Source organism: Manacus vitellinus, unplaced genomic scaffold, assembly GCF_001715985.3.
Source record: "Manacus vitellinus isolate BGI_N305 unplaced genomic scaffold, ASM171598v3 scaffold_33_pilon, whole genome shotgun sequence".
NCBI classification, from domain to species: domain Eukaryota; kingdom Metazoa; phylum Chordata; class Aves; order Passeriformes; family Pipridae; genus Manacus; species Manacus vitellinus.
The window spans coordinates 6891206-6917495 of NW_021940478.1; the positions used below are offsets into that span (position 1 = coordinate 6891206).

At 38.2% G+C, this 26290-nt stretch overlaps 1 protein-coding gene across 1 annotated transcript in view; it reads left to right on the forward strand.

The window, feature by feature from the left end:
* Window positions 1–26290, forward strand: part of GMDS (GDP-mannose 4,6-dehydratase) — a 350100-nt gene that overhangs the window by 242301 nt on the left and 81509 nt on the right. Inside the window, exon 8 of the mRNA XM_018076849.2 lies at window positions 24198–24316. Coding sequence (XP_017932338.1) covers window positions 24198–24316 — 119 coding nt within the window. The remainder of the gene's footprint in view (window positions 1–24197; window positions 24317–26290) is intronic.

Genomic DNA, 26290 nt, shown 5'->3' on the forward strand with positions numbered 1-26290 from the left:
GGCTAGATCTCCAATAACTTGAACAGAAGTTTGCCTTTAGAAAGAAAAGATATATTGAGGTAATTGCGTATCTACACCACTGAACATAAGCGTAACTTTTCCTTTCATTCTAAAGCAGATTCTGTAGGGTTAGTACAGACTTTTGCTTTGGGAACAGACTGGTGTACGAGCCCTGAAGTTTCATTCTGGACTCAACTCTGATCTACTGACTGACTTTGAAGAGTCCTCTCCTTTTTCTTTCTCTCATTTTCACCATCACTAAAATAATAACAAATATCGCTTTTTCTTGAGCCATTTCCAGATACACTAGGGAAAAACACTGCAGAAATTGAAGGCATTTTTATATTGTTAATCACAGCTAGATATGCATATGAACTTGAATTGAGAGAGGTGATGATACCAGAAGTGTTGACTGGGGGAACAGAGACTGTCCCCAGTGTTTTGATACCAAATTTGATGAATGCATAGAAATTGAAATAGCTTTCCACAATACTTATGGCAGTCTATCTCCAACTTAAATACTTTAGCTATCATAATGTCTTTCACTCTGGGGTTTAAAAAAATTACACATATGCTACCAAGATGTGGTCTCTTTTTGCACAGGAATATGCTGAGATAATGCAGTTATGCTCTGCATATGCTAGCGTAATGGAGGGGAAGAGTCAGGCTTAGTTTTTTTGAAGCGTTTCATATCTGCATTTTGTGTATGAAAAGCAGTCTTCATCCACACAGTTGTATAATGGCAACAAAACCCCTATATATTGCACTTCATACACAGTAGACAAATTTTGCAACTCCTTATATGCCCTTACGGGGGACTCTCATATGCTCACTATCCGCTTTAATAGGACAGAAAGTGATTTTTGTAGTAGTTCATCTTACAAAGCACAATACTTGTCAGCAACTGTGAAGTCATGACCTGCGTAATTTATGAGACCTTTCTCCCACCCTTCCACTCTCTTTCTCTGTTTTAATTGATCTTTTTTGTACTTTGCACCAAGTTGCTGTGTCCTTTAGGCGTGTGGACGAGCAGCAGGGTAGTATGTACTGAGGAAAAGAGGTAGGGCAAGGAATGGAGGTTCCACTCAGTAATATGCAATAGCAAAGCCAGAAGTTTAGCGAGATAAAGCAGTTATCCCTTTGTTATAAATGCAGAGTAGCATGCACATAATAAAATTTAAAATAAAAAAACCCCAAACCAACACAATACACCAAAACACTGAGCATGCACACACACACGGAGCTCTTCCCTTGGAGAGAGGATGAGAGAGAGAATGAAGAAACCACAAATGAGGGAGGTTAGTCACGTTGCTTAATGAACTACTGGAAGCTTTTCAGATACTGTGGTGATGAGGGAAATGTACATAGAACAGTATAATGTTCCCAGCTGATATTATCTAGGAGTTCAAAAGAAGCAGCAGCAGCAACACAATAAAGCAGCTCTCTGGTGGTATGTTATTAAAAGGTATCTTGAGCTTTCCTGCTTGACAGATATTTCTTGTTTTAAGTTATACTTCAACTTCCATTATTTAAACCCAAGACAACAAAGTAATAATTGAGCTACTGACTAGTTAACAAAATGCATTTATGCAAACCAGTTAGTTTACAGTAGAGACTGCCAATTAAAGTCTCAAAAATTACAGTATTCTGTATTTGTGTAATATCTTTTTTTTTCTGTCATTTCCCACCAGTTTGTTCAATGAGTAATCAGTCACTTTGTATTGCAAGGGCACAACAGGAATGAAAATCTGCATTGTTACTTTTAGATTCTAAGAAAGAAAATTATAGTATTTACTCCTTTTCCTCTCAGTGTAACAGATTCTTTTTGTGGTTCGTATCATGCTGACTAAACTAATGGGAATAATTCATGTCATCTCAGAAGTAGTTGCTCTAGTTTACTGTTTCGTACCGTCTTTTGTTGGTTAGATTGCCCGTAAGCGTGCCTCAGCAACATCAGCCTTCTGAAATCTGGATGAAGCCTCATTTGTATCTAAATTTAGTATCTCTCTGCAGGGTGTCTTGTTATGTAAAAAGAAGTATGAAATTCTAGTCAAAGTTCTCCTTGCAGAGGACAAAAGTTCATGATTGCTGGTAGCTGGGTGTCAATATTGGAGACATGGTCTTCATGAAGAGCACACAAAGTGGCACTGGGAAATCATAGCATGAAATCCTTTCTTCTGTAAAACCACGCTGAAATTTTGGAAAAGTTTTGATATTCAGGCTTTGCTATTGCAACATATTAGTGTTTTACATTGATACATGTAATTAAAGATATGTATGAATCACATTTCCTGTTATGAAAACACTTGGAAACTAGATGAGGTGTGAGCTGAATTTTAAGGCATGGCAGTAGTATTACACAAGGCTATCAACAGAGAGTTAAATATATGTGATGCAGTCAGAACTGTGAGGAGGATGGGGATAAGTGTGTCTGCAGCAGTTGATGGCACAGTAGGGAACAACAGAGTCCTGTGTACTCTGATGCTTGAGGTATCCAGCTCAGAGTTAAGCCATATACTTCAGAGTCCCTTGGTGCCTTGTGACTAAAACCAGTAGAGGTTCTTTAAAAATTTACTCTCTTATTTTGAAGAGTGCATTAGCGAACTTATGCGAGATCATCAGCTATTTTATGGAGCTAAGTTTGAGAGTAACTCAAGAGGCAAGAATATCTGTTTCTGTGATCTGCTTTTATTTGTGATTCATCTCTGACTTTCCACTCTCACACTCTCCATGCTAGCTTGCCAATTATTTAACCCAGGTGCTACATGACAAGGATCTACCTCTTTATTCATTAAAAGTGTGATGGGATCTCCAATGACTTCCCATAGTCAGGCGCTGAGATTTAGGTCTCTTCCAGAACACTGCTTCTCTGATGACACAGAGCTTCAAGACTGATGCTCTGCAGGAGCCCTCACTCAAATATTGGGATAATAGAAATCTGGCAGAGACTCCTATGCCAAATAAATTACTTCTGTTATCACTAAACTCTTTCTTGGTATTTTCCTGTCTTTCCTGCACCTTCAATTTAGTAGTTACCTGTGTGAATTGTATTATATCTGTTACATTATGTTAGCTTATTTTTTTTCTGTAACCCATCTCTGGCTACTTTTACTGGAGAAAAAGCATTGTGTGCGATCTTTTTACCCCTCCATTCTCCTGCTTAGAAATATATCCCAATTTAAACATTAGGGAAATCAAACATTAACATGGGAGTTAATGTTTTAAAATAATGATCTCCTGCCGGAAGCCTGTTGGTCCTGACATGCTGCCAACTACAAAATCTAAATGAAGTTAGAAACCAGAAGAAAATAAACTTACTCTATCTTCATTCTCTACTAACATTTTTTGGGGGCTATCTGAAATCTTGATCACTGTTTTTTGTGGTACTGAGTTCTTTCAGTAATGGATTGCAGGTGCCACATTTCTACTAAACAATATTTAGGCTACTTAGTTTTATTGTTTGGTTTAATTTCTTGAGTGAGTGATTTCACCAGGTCATCAAAGTTTCTAATTCCCATTCTTGCAAACTACAGTGAAGGGAATTGAGACCACTGAATATGAACTTTAGAGAGATGGTAGGTATTACAAATACATGTAAAAGAAAAGTTAGCAGCAAACAATTAAAATATATGTATGTGTCCACAAAGACGTTATCCAGAAATGGCATGACAAGTAATTACAGTGACAACTTTTAGGGAATTGAAGAGCCACTCTTTATTTCCATAATAGCGTGTAGATTGTAGTTGCTGTTGTCATCGTATAGAATGTAATATCCAAAAGTGAATCGGAAGGCTTGTGGTAAAGCAAACCTGGGAATTAGCAGCAGATAATTCCAAGGCATGTAGTATCCCAGAGTCTGACCACCGCATAGACGTGAATGATGACCCTGAGCATGATTTTTAAAACTGAGTGGGTGATATTTGGCCTTTGGAGCAGAACTTGGACAGCCTATAGCATGTCAGTGGTATACATACCACAGCAGTGGGTTGTTTTATTCCAGAGAACACTTTATAATGATGTAAGAGGCAATAAGAAGGATTATGCATGCAACTGGGAGACATTACTGTGAATTTTAATTTTGGGTTTACTTGGCCTTTGGCACATGATTTCATTTCCCATAGACAATCTAAACTCACTATAAAGACTACCATGGGACCTGGATTCATTCACTAATGTAGGGTGCGGCAATTTCCTGTCTGTCTGATTTCAAATTATGATTAGTATCTAGTTCTCTTATGGGGGTTACTTCACTGATCATTGTTTAGAAGGTATTTTTGAAAGAAATTTGTTAAGAGATTTAATAGAGTATATACTTAGAAAAATTACTACCAAGCCTTTTAAAATACATTCATGTGTCCACAAAGACATTGTCCTGAAATGCCAGAAGTAATTGCATAAGAAACATATTATTTTATCTATAACAATCTTTCTGTATCTTCTCCTAGGATTAATTCACAAGGAAAAGAGTTTGCTTTTTGTAGCATGAATTGCTATTTATGAGGCTTGATATAAGTGTAAGATTTTTTACAATGGAGTTGGATAATATTAAATAAATTAAAGGCATTTACTGTCTTCTTTATGGATGATGACATATGTCTTAAATAGCTAATGCATACAGAACATGAAATATATAAAGTATTATTTCATATTCAAATGCTAATCTGAATAGTCTCTCTTAGTTTTCATTCAGTACTTCCTCTTTCAAAACACTGTACTTCACAGGCCTCAACTTCAGTCTGGACATAAATCTAATTAAAGTCAACAGATTTAATCCCCTTCAAGCAACAAGCATGTATTCAAGTCTTTTGCTTAATTGTGGTGAAGTAAAGGTATGTTTGAAATTAAGCACATGCACGGCTATTTTGATGAACTGGAGATTTATCTTGGAGCATCAAACCTACTATGGAAAATTCATAAAGTAAGAATTGCCTCCTAATTATTATGCTCATTTTAGCAAGTGCTGTAATCATAGGAACAAATTTACATAGTATTTACCAAGAGACAAGAACATCTGTATGCTTCTAATGGTGTGGAACTGCAAACTGAACACACACAGACAAAATCTAAAGAAAAATACTTACAAAAAAACTACTTGTGAAATGATTGTGGAAAGATGATGGTTTAATGCCATAGGACACTAATATAGCTTACTGTTTCAAATAGATATGAATACTTTCTCTTCACATTGTTGCTGCATGGTAAAATACTATATAATATCTAACTGCAAACATTTTCAAAGGGATTTTGGTAGTACCATAATGTGATATAAAATAAAAGACCTGCTAGCTTTCTCTTATCCCAAAGATGGGGATATACTTTCCGATGTTTCTATATCTCTAACTGCCTGCCCTATACACCATAGTAATCTGGCTGGATTAGCAAGTGTTTGTGCTGCGGTGCATCCTTCCTCTTCCTCAGCAGCATTCCCAGGTCTGAGTCATGATTGAAGGTGTATTTAGAATGGAGTAGGTTGGGATTGCACAAGGAAAACACGTCTTCCTTTAGAGACCCACATATATGGATTTTTTTACTTCAATTGAGAGATGAAATGTCTTGGTATATGTACAAAGAGTTTGTGTTCCTCTGGTGAGCTCAGGGCTGAGCCAAGTGCCTTGATGAGAGCTTATTTGGGACTTGGGCAGATATTTGTTCTCCCCTTGTGGCTGCAGGATGTTATAGGCTCCCATTGTCCATCCAAGCTGCTACAGTCAGAGCCATGAGTACAACCTCTAGGGCTGTTGTCACCAGGAGTTTTCTGTACGTCTGGGCTGAGTTGGGCAGTACAAGGGAAATAACTAATCTCTCTCAACTAATTTCATTGGAGAGCACTAGGAAATGAAAAACAGTTTTAAGTGCCTACATTTTCTTGTTTGCATTTTCTCATGTCCTTGATTAAAATAACTTCTTTGTGTCAATCCACTTAGAACAGGAGGGTAGTGGGTGCCCCCCAATGTCATATTTAGAACTACGTCATTGTTGTGTTATGCTACCTTGAATTAGAGGCAAGCAAGCAGATGCTATCAGCAGGACTGGGCATGCACTGCAGTGTTAAGACAGCAGCATGTTTCCAGGTTTAACCCTTGCAGGAAGCAATGTGCAATTGTTTTGGCCCTCCAGATCAGCTGTGCTCTGCTCTCAGCCTCTGGTAGGTTAGTCTGCTCTTTGGGACACTGGTGTTGAAGTATCCAGCTGACTGGAAGGGGCAAAGGGTTCCGATGCCAGCATCACATGCACTTGCCTTGGTAGGATAGGAGCAGCTGGTGGGGAAACTCACACAAAATTTTATACTGCTGGTCAGGTGTGTTGGGCAAGGTGTGTTCAGCCTGTCCATTTGTAATTATTATGTGTTAGTTGTTGTGCAAACCAACAGTATTTAAAAGGAGAGTAAGAAAACAATCCAAAGATTGTGTTCATGCACAATCTTTCTCCAAAGCAGGTACGTCTAAACTTCATTTTTGAACATGTAGTTCTGTAAACAAGCCATTTGTTTTATAACATGTGGTTGAGTCTCCAGTATCTAATGAGCTGCAGCCTCTGCTTGAAGTATCCCGTGCGTTCTGGTCCTTTGTAATAACTCCTTCCTGTGTGCATTCACTGGTTACATTCAGGCTTGGCCATTCCCTCAGTGATCCAACAGGGTATCTCTCCCTTTGACAACTCCTATTTCAGCCAGACTTGCAGAAATTTAGTATTTTTCATACTGATGTTCCTTTGCCAAATCTTGGTGGAAATAAGGCAGTAGGGAATTAGAAGTTATTGGACATGCAGCCATGTGCATGTAAAGTGCATAAGCCTTGTTTCATCAGTAAACAAGATGAAAAAATCTAGTGAACTGTGTCTGTCTATTTTACAGTAAATATGTAAGAGGAGAGGAAATGTTTTCTTTTGTGAACTTGGTTGACTGTACAGTAGAGGTGACTGTGGGGAAATGCAATTTGAAGTATTTATCCTCTTGCTTTCAAAACTGGAGTGATGGCATGGAAAGCCTTAAATCTGATCTGGATGATAAAAAAGCACATTCCTTTTACCAGATACTAAAGAATGGACATTTCGTTACAATATACAGTCTTAAGTGTGACTTGTGAACTGGTTGATATTTACAGGCTACTATTTCAATTTCTGTATCAGTACTATTGGAATGCTGTTAAACTGGACATATTAGCCTTTGTAAATTTACTAATTAACAACAGGAGTTTTTCCAAGCATATATTCAGCTGTTGAGCTCTGTGCTTTCGTAGATAACATTTAACAGGATAATGATAAAATTTGTGACTTATACACCTGATAGACAGAGGCATCCTTTTGAATCTATCTAATGGATGCCTGTAATATATGGCCACAATGTCATCATTATTATTTTTAGTGTTTCTACTACTGCCCCTACTACTATTAGCAATTTTCCGATTAGTCTATCTTTTATTTACTGATTAAATCGTTCATTCTGTGGTTTTATTTAGTTGTTTGCACAGTTAGGATATAAGTATTTCTTTGTCACTGATGGAAATAATGGTCTTGGCTCTGCTTTTTGTTACAGTAGTGCAAATCTTGAGTAATTTAATTGTCAATGTAACAGTGCCAAAGAAACAGCAAATTTAGATCCAATGTGTGTTTGCTATTGTCCTTAAGAATTAGTTTACTCTCTTCTAAGTACTTCCATTCATAAATGATGTGTCATTTTAGCAACCATAATTGCCTTTTGAAACAATGTTTTTGTTGTTTTTTCTAGGGATTTCCCAAAGTTAGAGGAGTGTTTTGGTTTTGTTTAAGAAAATGAAACACAGTTTTAAACCTGGGTCAAATGCCAGAAAATGTTCTCCTTCTCTCCTCCCCCTCCCTCATCATCTGCTTTTTTCTCTCAGCCTCATGTCAACTCTTTCCTTTAACTGCAGAGCCTAAACTACTTCTTTAAAGGTCTGAGCTTGACGATACTTCCAGACAGAGCCCCATTTAGTGTACGCCCTGTGGAGTACATTTGCAAAATCAAGGCCTGTGCTTGAGCCTCCTAAATTTTGAGCAGGGGAAAAAAAAAAAAAAAAGAAACCAGAAGAAGAACAGGCACCTAAGGAAGAGTTACATGTCACCTTGTGTAGCTGAGCCAAAATAGCAGATTCACTATGTGCTCTTAACCCATCACAAGTATAAGTGCTTTCACTGAAAGCTCTCCATACAGTGTCTTAAGATGATAAATTTACTTTAGCTTTGCAACAGGGAAAACAAAAAGAAACCTTAACTGACCAACTGTCGTGACTCAGTGTCATGTGGCATCTCTGTGTGGTGTTGGTACTAGAACATGTATGTATTTCCCCACGTATATGTGCATGAGTTCCCTTTGATGCCTAAGGTTAAATGTGTGTAATGAAGTATTCAGGATCAGGATGCCATCTGTGTTCTGGTTTTCTGATGTTCTCACAATTTTTAAAAATTCCTCTCACCATATCTCCTTATTTTGCTTTCTGTTCTTTTAATAATTTCATTTTCTCAAAGGCAGAGGCAATAAGTTGTTCCTGAATTCCACTGTGATAACTGGCTAGAAACTTTCAGGGGTACCTTTAAAGCTAGAATTAGAAAAGTCAGAATTTTCCTTTTGTGTGGAATTTTTCTCTACATGTGAGACATAGGTTTGTTTCACGTCTGCCAAGTTTAAATCTTTTTTAGAAATGTAAACATTTTTTTAGAAGTTTGAATTCAGAGAGCAGTAACATTAATATGTTAAAAGACAAAGTGTTCAAGAAAGTTGAAATTATACATAAATCATACCTTAAACAAAGTTATGCCTTGCTTGCTCAACACAGCAATTATATTGTTTTGATTTTATATGGATAAATGGAAACTTAAACTTCACGACTTCTTGATCCAGTCTCATAACAAGCTGAGTTTTCTAAAAGTCCTCTCTTGTTCTTCCCTTTGTATAATTTAGGGGTAGAGGATGTCAAAAAAAAAAAAAAAAAGAGAGAGAGAGGGAGAGAGAGAGAACTGACTTAAAAGCTTCTTCCAGCGGTAGGTACTACAGTCCATCAGCAATGCTACTCTTGCTGAGCTGGCAGCTGCTTCCCTGAGTTCAGAGAGGTCACCATGGTTTCTTTCCTGTTCCTCCTCCAGGCATTGAATTGCTGGGAGAGTTGGAAAAAAAGGCATCTTCCTTTCTTGCCCTGCAACATAAAGACAAAATCATTCCTCTCTGTCTAGGTCTGTTCTGGTAAGGCATATAAAAGCTTAGATGTGGTACCTTTACCCAGAAATATCTGCAAGTACATTACAGACTAATTGACATACCAGGATATGCATATGACATATGAGGATGGATATATAGTGTACATGTGTGCCCTCCTATGCATGCTGTACTTGTAAATGCAAGGATTTTCTTCACCATTGACTTGCTGCTTTCTCAGAAGACAAAACAGATTATTTGGTAAATACTTCAAAATACTGTTGTTGATAATTTAGGACAATGCAGACTAATGTATCCAGTTAAAACTGGAGAAAGTACAGTTAAAAAAGGAGAAAGTACATTTTTAAGGAAATAGAACACAAGCTGAGATGTCTTTAGATTAAAAAAAAAAACAATCAGTGTTTATTGTAAGAACTCCATCAGTCTGTCACTCACCATACATGTTGTTCCTCACACTGTAGTATTCCCATGGGTCTCCTCCAGGAAAATCAGTCTGAATGAAACACTAAAGTAAATCAGTTCAGTTGTATTAAACCCCAATGTGGGCTTGTGTTCAAAACCAGGGTGTCCTGAATTAGGTAGATAAAAGGGAGAAGTCTCATTCTGACAAAGGATGTGTTTAATGCATGTATAAGTAGATTTGTTGAGTTCACACCTTTACTTTATTTGGATTAATTTTCTTATTTGCATCTTCCCAGGAAGCTCTAAAATAAAGACAAAAGCCTATAGCTATAAATTTAGATCTCCTTCCTTGTGGTTCTCATTCAAATATTTGAAGTTAGTTTGATTATTTTTTGGACACAAATATGAATTTTTATCCCTTGTTTTGGCATTTAAAAGGGGTTAGAGTCTTATTTAGCAATCTTCCTCTGCCAGCTAATCATGTATTTCACATGCTTTTTTTCGCCCTAATTATTCACTTACCAGACTATAGCAGCTCTGAACTGTTTATATATAAAGTCTGGTGTTTGAAAGAAAGTAACTTATATTTAAAATTTCCCTCTGTTTTTAAGTATATAAACTTTTTAAGTACATAAACTCACATGCAGTGCCAATATATATCCTTCCAGTATATAATAATAGGGATCTAATTGCACCAGTTTCCCAAGGGACACAAAAGTAGAAAAGCAGAGCCTGCATGGAAAACACCCTTTTTTTCGCCTTTGGCCGTGACAGGCCCCTACACACAGAATGAAATTCCATCCTCACAGAAGTCTATAGCAAAGATTTTACTGACTCCAGGGGGGGCTGGATTTGGGCCCACATGCCTGATTTCAGGGTATGATTTTGGTGATGAAGCAAGCTGGAGGGAGTGGATAGGAATATTCACTGTCAAAGGAAGATTTATTCTCATGCATTTTCTCTAGTCTTTCTTCCGTGCTGGAATAACTTTCTCCTTTGGTGTATTATTTCATCTTTCTGAGGAAGACTAGAAAAAGCACTTACTAAAAAGACACTCAGTTTTTCTGGAAAACCTCAGTGGGAAAATTTGCTTTTTAACTGTGCGTGTACAAACTCAGTGGCACCCATGGCAAAGCAGCAGTCCTTCTGTGAAACAGAGACAATTATGACACAAATAAGAAGCCTGGTTTAGCCTGTTGGTGCCCCAAGATCTGATGACTTGAAGTCATGTTTCCCAGCAGATCATTGCACTCAGAGTGTAGTTAAGGGGCCATGCTAATATTTCCTTCCTGAAGGGAGAGAGCATGGTGGGTTGTCCTTAATATGAACTGCATGAACTTTTGTACCTTTTCCTTTTCTTCTTGTCTTCTCAGAAGGAAGAGTATTTGTCCCAGTATAGCCAAAGCATGCTGTTATGCTGGACTGGCTTATAAACAGCATTTAACAAAGATTTCACTTTCTAATCTCTAATCTAAGAATAATGTGGTTTTCATTCATATTGGACTAAGTTAGGTGGTTTCACTTTATTACTACCAAAATATTTAATAATACTTTGAAGTGTGAATTCCTGGGTCTCACCAACCCAGTTTTTCCAATAGATCAAGATCGGGCGATGAGTTTTTTTCAGTGCATTTTTATTTAATCTCCTGTTTCCTTAGAGTCAGCTGCTTTAATCTCAGCCCAAGTGAAAAATTTCTAATTTGCTCCTGATCCTGTTTGTATACAGACAATCAAATCCTTGTTTTGGAGCTATTTGCTGTGGTGAATGCTCTTCTGCTGGAAAATGAGGTGGGATATTGCTGGGTGTGTTGGTCTACCATTGTGTCTTACCTTGCCCTTGAGTTGCATGGGAAACACTACTGCAGAACAGTGTGCAGATGTTGACATTCCCTCTCTCCAAGTTTTCTTTTTTTCCATTATCCATTGAAGGAATCTAAATAAAACTCTGTATACACAAGTCATTAAAAAAAAACCAAAATGCAAGGTTGAGACTTGGTTGTATTTGCTTTGCTAATGACTGCTAAGCCTACACATGTATGTATTATAGTAGTGTTGCATATGAAAGAGTTCACGTTTCCTGATTAAAAAGTTCGTATGAAGAATGAAGTACATCAGTGTTTATCTTCTACCATTCACTCGGTGCCCTACATAGTCACACACACACTAACAGGCAAAACAGTAACTAATCAGACCTTTTAGAGCTGCCTAACCCACTTTTTGTCTTTATTATGAAACTAAGATTTGGTCAACTGAGGTCAAGTTGTGCACTTAACACAGCTTCCATTATAGTCAGTGAACTCTGTAACAGAGAGTAAAGTCAAAATATAAACAGAGAACATTTCTGCAGCAGCTCTGGGCTGGGATTAACTTGGATCACCTAGTCTTCTGCTTTTAATGAAATTCTCTCCCTTGTATTTTCTTGTTTGGAAGAGAGTCCAAAGTTATCTCATGCTAATTTAGTTAGGCAGTGCCCTCCAGGGATGTCACAGGCCTCCATGACCTCTCCAGAGAGTCTCAGCAAAGGGATGAGGAGAATTAAACATTCCTGAGAAATTGCAAAGCAGCAGCCCCCAGAGATTTCGCATAGAAATGAGCTCCAGACTAGCTGCCAGAGACCCAAGTCACCTTTTCAGCACTTCCTTGACATGTCTCTGCCAGTCTCATCTGGCTTGATTCAGGGGGTCAGCGTGGGGACTGAGGAAAGGTGGCAGCTAGGGAGGACAGGATTCAAGGGAGGTCTAACTGCAGTGGTCTCAGGCTTTAGATGTCTCTCTGGGATGTGCAGCAAGATGGTTTTATTCCCTTTCCTTCCCACATGATCTCATGCCTTGGTATTTTTTTTGTGCTGAAAAGGGGAAGAATACTAAGTGAGGAGGTTTAATAATAAGTTTAGTTATTATTTCATCATTTGATGTAACAGTTTGTTTCACACCTGGGTTTACAACTACCAGGCGGGTCAAATGCAGAAAATAGTGCAGCATCAGAGAGCTACTTACACTAACATGAACTGTTTTGCTCTCTTTTACTTTGATAGGCTGTAGAAACTAATGAAATTAATTTCACATGAAGCCGGAATCAGACATGGTTTGCAGGATAAACCTCATTTCTATGGGAAAATATTCAAAGTGTTAATTTCCAAGTTTCCTTCAATTATTGTGCAAAAAGGGAAAAATAAATTTGCTGAAGTTTAGGCAAGAGAGAAGAAAACACCAAGAAACCACTGTAGCTTGTTTATTAGTATCTTAATCGTCTGAGTAGTTTCTTACCGCTTGCATCAAAGCAGAAATGTGCACTAACTCAAGAAATGTCTATTTCATTAAGTTTTGGACTGTGCAGTCTAACAATGATTTCTGTGTGCTCTCAACCTTACATTTCTTTGCTCCTTTGTTTTTAATTAGTCCAGAGCTAGTCAGTATTAAGGAAGAATTAATTCCCACCTTTCACTGTAATAGTGATATAACAAATAATGTACTTTGTAATGAAATATCTCTGCTACCCTTAAGTTTCTTACAGCACACTTGTTGCATAAATATTATGACTCCAACTTCATAGACATCAAAATTTAGACAGTAAGATTAAATGCTTTATTGAAGGCCCTAAAGAGCATCATTAACACCGCTGAGATTGGGACATTGAAGATGGCTTCTGCTCATCATTTGCTTGGACCAAACTGAAACCAATAAACAGGCTGGACCTAAAGCTGGAACCTTGCAATTAGAATATGGTTTAGCTGTTGAAAAAAAGTATACAGAGCAGAGAATTGTGTTCATGTGAAACATGTTTCAGCAGTTGAGTTATAAATCTCTAAGAAGAAGAGAAAAAATAGAATGAGACTTGCACATGGAAACCAGTATATAAGGGATGATGGTGTCATTGTGGTGATAAATCCATTGCATTCTGCAATGACTCATGCCTGTGCCACTATTATTTGCCTGAGAACAGACCTCTGGCCCTTGCCAAGTAATGTGTGTGGGAACACTGTTCCCGGTGCCTGACCTGTGGGGGTTATTCCAGCCTTAATGGCAGAATACCTAGTGTGTGTGGAGTCTCGTTCATGTCCACTGGGGAGGGAGGGCCCTTACTTTGTCTGGATGTGATATGAGCAATGACTTCTGACATGCATGGAGAAGAGATTTATTGCAAGCAAAAGTTGAAGTGTGATAATGCTACTGGGGTATTCTGTAATAATATGGTAAAACACTTGTCATCACTTCATCTCAGGCAGTGAAAGTCAGTTGTATATGCTACACAGAGACAGATAAAAAACATAAGTATACTTAAAACTTCATATGGTTTGCATTTTTCGTAACAGCTCTCCTGACTCTAATATAAGACAGGTTTTAATTTTGTTTTGGGTAAGTGGATGTGCTTACAGTCTCACACCCACAATTCTATGGCTTTAAATAGAATCACTCCCAGGGTGCATAAAAGAACACATGCTGTTATGTGAAGGATTTATCCAGGATGCCAGGATTGTATTTATTGCTGGGAACAAACTGAATAAAATTTTCTATTCCTTTCTGACACAAGCCCATGGAGAGCAGTCATATCTATGGTTTTAATGCAGATCCTTCCCTTTCCCTGACTTATTTTTTTGGTGCGACTAAGTGCTGTTGCAGAAATAATAATTACTAATAACGATGGAATCAGAATGACCAGAACAAGCCAAGGGAAGGTCAATGTGAAATGTCCTCCAAATGTATTTTTGAGCATTTCAAAAGAAATCTTCATGTTGCCTTTTCACATCTGCACTGCACAGACAGACTTCTAAAAAACATCCTTTGATTTCTGGAATTGTTTTACTGTTGTCTTTTTCCAGCTGAAATTTCCATGCCCCAATTTTAGATGGCATAAACCATGAGCAGGTATCCAATCCTGAGCATGGAGGAACTTGGGCAGAGCAACAGTAATGTGAACACAGAGGCAGCAAGTCTGTGAGGCAGATTCCTCTGTCCTAGGGCTTGGGTTTAAACTGCCAGACTCTTTGCATAAGCTCCTATATCACATGGTGGCCATTTTGGGTACTGTTGGCCTAAAATTGAACTTGTGACATGAGGTAAAAATAAAAAAGAAAATAAATCCCTCTGTATTTCATTACCGTATCCCTGAGGCATCAAAGTTGTGCTCTTGTCTCAGTCTATACTCAGCCAAGAGAATGTAGCATCAAATTCCAGAATGTTGTCACCTGAAATGTTCTGGTAAAGGAAAAGAAAACAAAATCCACAGTATCAGGAATGAGAACACTTTAGTATCTTTGTATTTTTTCAGGTGACTTCTTGCTTTTTATAGTGAGTAAAACAGTGCCTGGCGTACAATTTTATCACTGCATCATAAGTAACAATGGCATAATCTTTTTTACTTCCAACTCCAGTAAAACTGGAATATAATAAGAAAGTGAGGTTCAATTATGTGTTTAAGGTAGCAGCCTCTTTATTTACACAAATTATTCAGAAAAGGATAACTTTTCATTTTTAAGAACCCCATAAATAGTAAATGTTTTCCTAGTAAATTAACATTTCAGGTCAGTTGTTTTAGATTAATATTCAGGAGTGCAATATCATTTGGAAACTGGTAGCAGTCTGAGGAGAATATGTATAATGAAGCAACAACTCTAGAAATTTGAAGGGGAAATATAAATTATAAAATAGATTTTAGGTTAATTTTATGTTATTAACTCAGTCTATCTCCCTTCATTTTTTTAAAATAACATTGTTCATAAATTTTATCTCAGTGCTCTTGCTTTGTTACTGTTACTATTTTAAAGGATTGCTCTTCTTCCTTCCCAGTTATACCCTCAAACATGTATAAACATTATGAAGTGCTGATTTATTATCTCTGAGCCTATCTGCCTGTGCTGTGGCAGTTCTCTGCTACTCTTACCACTTTTTTACAGTACGACTAGTGGTTTAACCTGAGTCAGGGCCCATTACTGGATAGGCACTGGGCAGATCCCTAGGGCAGACCTACAAACCTCGAGTGGAGAAGCTAGCAAGCTGAAGAGGCAGGCTGGAGATCAGTAGTACTTTGATCCATAGATCATGCTGTTCCTCTGACCTCCATTCAAAGGAGCACACCAACTTGTGCTTAGCTATAAGTGTCTGAGCAATCCAGGAAAGAAATAGGAGGTAAACAGGTGTCAGAAGCAGGAACTAGGACCTTTTTATAGTCAAATGTTGCACTGTAAACAATTTGTGATCAATATCTACATTGTGATCATTATTTTGTGGCTGATAGTTTTGCTCCAGTGAACATGCCAGTACTTGACTTGAAAGCCTAGTCTGTTTTCTTGTGGTTAGATCATGGCCCCAACCAGCCTTTCCTGGCATGGGTCCCTAAGACTTCTCTGCCCTCGCCACAACCTGGGTACAACCCTTTACTTTAGCAATGAGTAATCCTGTTAAATGGGAGTCTGCTGCTTTGTGAAGAGGTATTTTGTCTTTCATTCATATAAAAATAGCAGGGAAAATTAATTCTGTAAGGGTAAAAAGGGAGGCGGAAGTGGGTCAAATATCTTTTGGAATTGTCTGCTAGGTGGAGCCTGAGAAACATGTATTTGTTCTATATTCTTGACTACGTAATACGAATCTGAGTGGTTAAAACTCACACATACTTTCTGCAATTTGAATTTTTCTTTTTTTTCTCTCTGTTTAGCTTTGAATTTCTTTCCCTTTCTCGTAAACAAAATTTAAGGCAACTCTTTCTTAGCAATTGTGACAATATCCTCCAAAATTAAAACTAAAGAAACAGAGTATATATGCATCCTTTCTGTATCTTTTCGTTTAAGTTGCTTTGGGTCACACATGTCACTTCCAATCTAACCATTTGAAGAATAAACAAACCATTGTGAACCTAAAAATCTGTTCAAAATTTTTTGGCAGGAAAAAAGACTATATTAATTTTCATTGTTGGTGAGGTTTCCCAACAAGCAGCTTTACTGTTTCTTTTTTGCCTCCAGCTAGCAACTAAAGATCAGTTATAAAACTGTATACAAATACTTCCACGTATTGAAAGAACAATATTTTGACATTCAATGACACAAGAAAAAAAAAAAGTCATCTAGTTTTTGATAATACAATGAGAACTTTGTGTTCAACCAAGATGCATGTGAGAAACATCATGTTCCATTAACAGGGAAGGCTGACCTTTAAGGTTTATCTGGATTATAATTCCTGTGGTTTTTATTAATAAAACTGCCTACTAAAGTTTCACGAGTCCTCCCTGAGATCTGTAAAACAATTGGCCTATCTGCTTACAAGAGAAGAGTTAGACAGTATTTCCTAGTATTTCCTACAGATGTGAGGGCTTTTGTTTCAGAAGACATTGATATTGTTTTTCTTTGAGATGCTCCACAAAGATTATCAGGTATTTTATTATCTTAGTAACTTTATAATTGTTGGATTATTACCTTCAAATGTATCAGCTATACTCTTTTAACTTGAAAGAAAAAATCATGGCTCTGAACACAGTTCAGATCTGAACAAGTTCACATCTAGAGCCAAACCATAGGATTTGACTAAATCAGCAAGCATACTTCAAATTGCTTCTGTGACAATTTATCAACTGTAACTTTGAAAATCTGTGAGAAATTTTATAAAATGAGTCACAAAATACTATCTCTGTACCTATACTCCAGGAGATTTGTTGTTTATTTACTTTCTTGGGATCCTTAAAATAAATTTTCCATTGTTTCTTAGCAAATAATGTATTTTTTCTCTCAGAGGAAAATGTTTTCATCTCAAATCTGTTCTTATTTTATATTTTTTTTCTGTCAGTGATGTCTATGGTTTGCAAATGTCTCTCTTCTGAATGGAAGCAGCTGCCATGTCACAAGTACTCAATGTCTCCTCTGCATGAGTAGAAAGGGCAACGCTAAAGGAAAAACTTTGTACACAGACTTTGTAGTCCTTATGTTCAGCATTATTCAGTTAAGGTAGAAGCATATCAAAATGTATTTAAACTGATGAGATCTGATAGATACTTAAATGGTGTTCAGAAGGGTTTTTCCATGAATGGAGGTTCCTTGAGCAACAGAACTTGCACCAACATTGTGATTTTTGGTAATCTGAGAGAACAGGATGATGACTCTTCAGAGGAAAGGAAGAGGCATGTGTCCTGCACCTCTTGGGCAGTTCTTCTTTTGCTGTAGGTTTTGAGAGGGGGTTGAACATTTGAAAAGTGTCACTCGTTGCAGTGATAGACAATGACCTGAACTTCAGTTTGCCTTTCAAACACAAACTGTAACAGCATAGTAAGGTTCTTAATGCGTGTGCACCCTAACTTTTTAAGTAGCTGTGCAAGAAGGGTTGTAATTTAGGGGGAAAAAAGCACAGCAGTACATTGATTATGCATACTCCCACCATATTCCTGCTGTCACTGGCTTTTTGGGAGTATCGGCACGCCTGGCAGCACATCCCTGTGGTTTTCTTTGGCAAGAGCCTCCCTGCTGTGCTTGCCTTGACCTATAACATTGTCAGAAACAAGTACTAAAGCAATAGTCATTACTCTAGACTGAACTCCCATTGTGGCAGGGAGCATGGGATCATGCCCAACACTTTTGTATGTTGGCTCTCAGGCAAAAACAGCTTACACTTAACTCTGATCACAGGACTTTTTTGCTGCACTTTAGCTTCATTAGTGTTTTTCAGCCATGTGTGCTATGCCTCTGTTGTGTGCAGAACGTGTATAAAGAGATCTTTTTTCCCCTCTGTTGGGTATTATATGTGTATTATATGTAGGTATCACTGTTTCTTTAGATAATCTCCTTATATAACACCCTCTCATGCCTACTGGGTACACCCAGTACACACCTACACGCTTTTAACAGTCTCAGAAGTCAATCAGATGTGGGTGACTCAGCCAGTGCAGCACCTTTTCTTCCTTCTGTGCCTCTCCAAAAGTAAGTAAATAGATAAACTGGAAGTCAGTTCGGGTTCAGAGCTCTGAGTCAGTGTCCCGTCTCACTTTTCTAAGGCACAGTCATCAGCTGTGGTCAGCTCTGTAGCAGCTTGAGAAACCACAGCCAGTCAGCTGGGTTGTGTCAGGAGCAGCCGGGTGGTGGCATCTGGAACCGCTTCACATCCCAGGCGGGCAGGAAGTGCGTGGGCATGACATCTCCCCACCTCGCACAGCACTGAAGATGCCGAGCAGCTTCTTTCGATGCCAGTGCAATTGAGTAGGGACAATGCAGAGAGGGAGGTGGTACAATAGCCCTGTCTTTTGTAGTGCAAATGGAACAGTCCCTCATGATGCACACAGGAACAGCAGTCATGCCAGGCCTTTGTGCTCGCCATATGGGGAGAAAGTTCTCCTTTGCTGCCGCATCCCTGTAAAGGCTCATCATGCTTTGGCCCTAAATGCTCAATTCTCCTTCTCAGTAGTGAACCCAGCAGGATAGCGACATTCGGGATCACTAGAGAGTACCATATCCAACCTACTGAATGCTTCTGCCCATTTCTAGACAATGGAGTAGGGAATACTGTAAAGACAGAATTTCTTTAAATGGTGATAATGGACTTTTGGGTCTCTCCAGGTGGTGGTGTTTTCTGACTTAGAAATTGCTCCCTGATTGTTTACAGATTTGAAGTAACCCATGCCTTCTGCAAGTAAGTAGAGCTAGGCATTCACCAGTGTCTGCTTCTTTGTCTCTGAAACCAACAGACGATGCACCATGCAGCAGGCTACAACTATCTGTTCCATCTCCTAAAGTAAACATTACTGATTTGGTTTGATTTTTTTTCTCTGTGTGTGGCAAATACAAAGAAGTCAGAATGTCTCTGCATAACACCTAGAGATATGTAAGAAAGACTTTTTTTACAGTTTAGGTCTTGGAAAAAAATGCTGTGCAGCACTGCAGGGCAACAGTAACTAATACTAACAGGAACGTTTTCAGTTCATCCCATTGTGTTCAGTCATGTCTGTTTCGGGTCTTGAATTAGATGAGACATATGAAAAGTTTTATTTATTCTCTTGAAAAAAAATTATCTTTTATTTCTGAGAAAGTTGGATTTGTATATTTTTTCCTCTTGAATACAAAGATACCTATGTGCCCATTTTAACAATATACAGTGCTAGAGCAGACAGCGAGACAAAAGTCTCAAATATATAGAGTTAAACATAACCTCAACTACCAGTCTTTGTTATCCATGGATGACAGCCCGGTTAATAAATGTTTTCTCACTAGGATGCTGAACTAGTGGGAGTTAATGTTGAAACACATCTACAACATACTCCAGACGCTCAAGGCAAGCAGACACATCACAACCATAACAGCAGTGGCATGCACACAGCGTACCTATATGGGAGTAGAGTTAGTTGAACTTGGGTTTTCGCACTCACTAGCCCACGTGCAAACACTATGTAAGCAAAGAAATTTGGGCGGGGAGAAGACTGGCTCATATTTTGGATATGTTGCTTGAAAACGGTGCTTACTACTGGCAGGCATTTATATTGAGAAAAGGAAAGAGGGAAAAGATGAAAGAGGAAAGATTTTGGCAGAGGCTGTAGTTCAGGCATGCAGAACAGATATCCTAGTCCACATAATCATAAAAGTGTGTCTGCTTGCTAGACTTGCTGTGTATCTCTTTCCAGTTAGGTTTCTGTCTTTAAATGTAAATGACATAGTATTGCCTTTAGACTTTGTGATTCACTAGACCAGAGCCAAAAAGAGTTCAGATATGAAAAATGTTTTGTTACATTTTCCATTAAAGGAACAGTCTTATTCTAAGAGAGTAGAAGCCTGAATTGTATCCATGGTAGTTTTCTCCTCTTTTTCAACATCTGTCCATGTTTTGTTATCTGGATTAAGCATAACATTAGGGAGAAGGTGGCAGAACTGAACACAAGTAATTTCTTTATTTATCTTTATTTAAAAGCCTTTACAAAGAAATACAGAAAAATCCATGATTCTCCATTTCTGCAACAGAAAAATTCCTAAAATATGTGACCTTGCGATGGTTAAAAGATAGCCAAGAGCCGAAGCTGGGCAATGTTTTTATCCCAGTTCAGCCATGTCATGGGTCATGTGGTTCAGCATGTGAACAGGAAGGTGAGAATGGGTGAACTTTTGCCTCAGTTGTGCAGTCCATCAGAAAATAAATGGAGCAAATCACTCTGCAGCTGTATCAGGAGGTGAACGGCTGAATACCTCTCACACAGAGGCCTTTGTGTTCTGGACATGATCTAGCATTATGATGGGACGCACTAGGCTGAGGCTTTGTAGCAATTACTAACCCATTATCACGCTAGAACATGAGATCATTTATCTTCTAATTCAGAGTGTCACCTGTTCTTCATTTGCCAGTCAATAACCATTAATTACTTTCAGTGGAAATTTAAACAAAGCTTTTCCCCTCTGTTAAAACCAGTAAGCCATTCAGTAATGATAAATAAACCTAGAGCTGTATCTCCCTCTTTCCTCTCATTCTCAGCCTGGAGTCTGGTACAATATGAATTCTTAAAGGAAATGCCTAGAAATTGATAGGTCAAGAGCCTTTATTAGTCTGATGTGGGGGGAAGCACATTCCTGGCACTTGCTGTAGGGAAAGCGTATCGCTACTGCTTGTACACATATGTCTCATTGGTTGTCATGGGCTGCACCTGTGGAAATATAGATTTGACTGTGGAACTTATTCAAAGTTTTTTCTCTCTTCTGGCTTGCCTTGGCATTTTTTTACAGACTGTTCATGCAGACACATTCAAAGCAACAGCATTTCGTCACCCTCCTCGAAGCAAAACAGAACTATCACTTACTTTGTAAATTTTAGCATGTTAAGTTTTTTCATACCTGGTTGGATCGAGGTAACTGTAAGTGCCAACAATTGTGAATGCCAGAAAAAATAAAAGAATTAGCAGTGATAGATTCTCAAGCAATCATTAAGTTAAACATTCTTTCCTGGTAGGTTTTGAGGCAAAAGTTGCTTTTAGCAACTCTATCTGCATTGTTTGATCACTGCTAAGTTGATTCTGTAAAAATTTACTGCAGTTTAAGTTGTATTTCTAAGACAGTGATTGCTTCTTTTTTGAAACAGTAGACAAGAGCTGATACACCCAAATGCATAAAACCTGGTTGGACCCACTGTCAAAGGCTGGGTTTTGTCAGTATTTTGGAGCTGTCTCCTTTGATGTAGGGCATATTTTATAGTAAAGAGAAACTTTCAATGCTATTTTATATTAATATGCAAAAGGAATGCGTAAATATTTTAAATACTCACTGGATTATTCAATGTTTTAGCATAAGCACCCGCACTAAAATTGTGTCTAATGAATTACAATACTGAGGTGTTTAAAAGTGGGAAGTGGCAAAAAATTGTTGAAAGTCTGATCCTGGCTTCTGTTTAGACATTTTAATACCACTTTACCAAAGGTCATAGTAAACAGCAAGTGCTTATGCTACTATTGCATATTCGGTCAACCTATGTGGCATTTGGGGCTAAGGGGTGATTTTTACCATCAATGCGGTTATGTTGTCACATATCTCTCAAATGTAACTGACATTACAGTGCCAGGGTGAGAACTTGAGTTCATTATATATGGGAAACATCCACTAAAGTCAGGAGAAGAACCACTGTTAGTTCTGCCTCTGTCTGACTGATTGTCTAATCTTGGAAATCCTTTTTTGCTCAAATAATGCCCTCTCATATGAGGAAGCATGTTGTTTTCAGCTGGACTGCTTAACGAAAGCCGAAGGTCTGTGAAATTAGGGACCAGGCTAGGAGAAACAGAGCTATCAACCACCCATTTCAGATATTCCTGTTACCTTTCTGTGCAGCTGCTACAGCTGTAAATCCTGCAAGCTTGTCCAGTCATGAAGAAACAGGAGTTGGTGATTTACAGTGACCTCTCAAATCATCAGGGAAACCCCAGTGCTCCAAGAAAGCTAATATGAGAGATACAAGTTAAGACATCTCCTCCCCACAAGAGGAGTTTCATTAGCCAGTTGGGTATTTCTGCGTCATTGGTTAGGATGTTCAATCCTGGAAAGGAAAAATAAAGTTGCTGCCATTGTCCTGCCCAGCAGGTCATCTCCCTAAAGCACAATTAATGTCAAGGACTTACACAGCAGTTCCCCAAAACCCAGCCTTCCGTGCGCGTTCAAGAAGCAAAAGGGTTCAAAAGGAACATGTTAATAAAGTCTTGTCAAAACTTTGGAAGATGCATAAAATATTAACTGGGAAGAAAAATGACTTGGAAATAGAACCATTTAAGTGGAATGTATTGCCTTGCTATGCAGGACACTGATTTATTAAGAATAGGAGGGAAAAATTGAATATTTCAGGTGGTATTTACCAAGAGAAACTGAGCTGTCCCAAAGCTTTTATTAATCTGATTTGCAGAGTATCCACTACCATCAAGGGACCTACTAAAGTTGTTTTCTTTAAAGCTGATGTGAAGAGGTCAATGCAAATAGCATCGTGGATTACACTGTGAGAGGATGACAGTCCTTTCTACCATATGGAGAGAGAGTTGAATTATTTTGTTTTCCCTTTTTGGTTATTTATTAAATGAAGATCATGCCATACAGGTATTCCTGTTTCCTTGCCAAAGGAAATGAACCGTTTGCATCATTCTGATTGATCCAAAGTAATAATTATTCTGTCCACCTACAGCTCCTATGCAGTCAGATAGTCCAGTCACTGCGGCAGTGCCTTTTGCATTAGAAAACTGAAATGTACCTGCCACCATACCTTAGACAAGTCACACGTGTCTTTGCATGCTTCTTTTTCCATCTTTTTTCTGTTTTTCATGCTGACTTAGCTGGCCAGGCCTCTGAGATGGCACTCATCCATCATTACTTTTTTGTGGGAGGGGACTCTGTGAAAGACTGCTGCAGGAATTAAACCTGCTCCCCTGAAATGCAAAGATGTTGACAATCCCATGAAGTGTTGCTTCAAACCATATTGCGAACCTTTTGCTGCACAAACAGTTCTCTGAAAGTGATGTTAATTGTTGTCTCGCTTTTCCACCAGTGTTTTCTGTTTTCCTGTGTCAAAAGAAAAAGTTTCTTCTACAGTGCTTCAGTATGTAACATTCAGCACATACTCAGCAGGAAAAACAGATTCATTTGATCAAATACGCTGTTAAACATCCTTAGTTACCTTTTAAACTCTTTTATTCTTAATTAAAATCTTCACTTGGGAAAAACAAATATGACAGAAGAAAGAGTGAAAAGGATCCATATTTTCATGCCTCAGTGTATTTAACATCGTTCTATAACAGACAGACAACAGCGCTCTAGACTGAAACATTACAAAATTTTGTTCTTTTCTCCATATCAATGTCAATTCATGCAGTGCTTTAAACAAGTGAATCCACTCTGTTGAGCACTAAACCAAGTCTCAGTGTTCAAAAGTAAACATATTAAAGTCTCCCCTGCAGAAACCCCTGCTGTGAAACAAATTGAAAATCAAATACAGCGTTGTTTTCTATAATAAGAAATAATTGGACTCTTTTTAGAGTTGCACTGAACTGGTTAATAGCCACTGTGTAAGGAAAGTGCTAATTTCCCCAGCTTGAGATATGTGTGTGTACGTCTAGTTATTTCCAAGTCAAAAATGCAGTAATACAATATCGTGTACCAAAGGGGCCACTTACATGTGCACTGAATCTGACTTTGTTTACCTTTCTGCAGGCCATGTGGCTGATGTTGCAAACGGATGAGCCTGAGGACTTTGTCATAGCTACTGGGGAGGTCCACAGTGTCCGTGAATTTGTGGAGAAGTCATTTAAGCACATTGGGAAAACCATCGTGTAAGTACAAAGATAAGAGAGCAGCCACAGGTTGAACATTTCTAGCATGTCACATTTGCTGTCTTACAGAGTATTGTTTGTCTACATTCTTCTTTTTTCCTCCCCTCACTTTCTAATAGTAACATGTGAGACCTTCCAGGCACAAATGACTGCCACAGTGGATATGTCTAGTGGTGCTCTCTAGATCACAAGTAAAAATGTAAGTGGGTTAATCTTAATTTTTTAGTCAAGGTCTTCATTTGCTGCTCTCCCATTCACTCCCTGTCCTGGGGCCACAGATGCCCTTCCAAAGATGGGCACTGTTAATGCTGTTCATCACCCTCCCATGAAAGGAGCTTTTCTGCCCAATTCTTTATTTTGTGTCCCTAGATCCCCTCAGTCCTGCTCCCATCCTCTGTGATCTGAAGAGGTGACACCTGCCAATCCTATTCTTTCCACACGACAGCCTGTCAGCCACACTACAACACTTATGTAGCAAACCACTCTACATTCCTATTAGCTCTTCTCCTTCTAAGCCATAGAAATCTTGAGCAGTGGGTGCAGAATGTTTACAATGCATATTCCACATAGTTTGATTGAAAATACAAAATTCCTTCTCAAGGCCGTATAATAAAACCAGGATGGCTTGGTGAGCGCTTTCTGTAATTTATATTTTTATTGTTTATTATTTTTTCAATTTCCCTCCTTCTGTATCTTCTCTGGGCCCCATGCATCAACATACCAATCTCAGCTGGAAAAGGGAGAGGAAAGCCACAGGCTCTTCCATGACGCTAGCACCAGGGCTGTTCCTCGGGCCATCAAAGTCACTTGTGCAGCTGGTGAACTTTTGACAGGGCCAATAAGTTTTACTTGGGAACAAAAACTTGACAAATTCAATAAATATGCAGAAGTGCACAGATATATACAATATTATTTGAACAGCCAGTGGGTGGCTGGGAGGTAATAACATTTTCTTCTCAATGAGTTTTTAGTGTCTGGTTTCAATTTTTGGCATCAGCTTCCAGAAAAAAAAATTCTGATGAGGGAGAGAGACTGTATTAACAGTATTTCTAACCCAAAGGATCAGTTTGGGGAATAAGTTTCTCTCCATAATTTTAGCATTTCTTGACTGCGAGATGTCCCTGTGATCACACATTGTGCCATATGCCTTAAACACTAGTGAGGTTTGAGAGGGTAAAGAGGAGTTAGTAGGAGCTCTAGTAATAGTTTTGTCTTTCTTATTTTTTCTTCACTTTTTATACTTTTCTTTCTTGTATTTATAACCTAATTCACTCTAGTAAGCATGGATAAGAAAATGCTGCAAATTCAATTGCTCCGTATAAGAAAGAATTCTAGTGATTTTGAGAACTACTTTGCCCCTGTCTAGTATTGTTTATCAAAACAAGAATGAATGTTTGGTAAACAACTTCTTTTTTTTTTTTAATTTTGATTACCTACAATTAGAAAATTATACATATAGGTTGCTACGTATCTGAATGTCTTTATTTGCAGTGGTTCCCCACATTACAGTTTCTTTTGATGTTAGTAAATTTATCCATTAGTTTAAAATTGAACTCCCTGCTTTAGAGTTGGCCTAAGGAGTCTCAGCATTTCCCAAGAGTGACAAATCCATGTGTATTTTTCAGAAAGCAAATTAAACCCTCAAGAAAACCTAAAGGAAATAACAAGTCCACAATAAAAGTGAAAGTACTTTTATGAATAGCTTCTGTTATAGAGGGGATATTAAAGGCTTAGTTTAGATTTAGTTGTTCCTAACACTCCCAATTTTGTGTCCTGTTTAATTTTTACTCACATATGGCACTATGTGGTGGACTGCATATCATTCATGTTGGTGTTTACTGCAGTCAGTGTTTGGATTGAATCAATCAGTCACAAGTTGCTCTCTTAGAAAAACTTCACAGTACAACTCCAAATGATGAGGTAGGGCAGGTATTTTCTGTGTACAAAGGCATAGTGGATTTTTTAATTACTAAT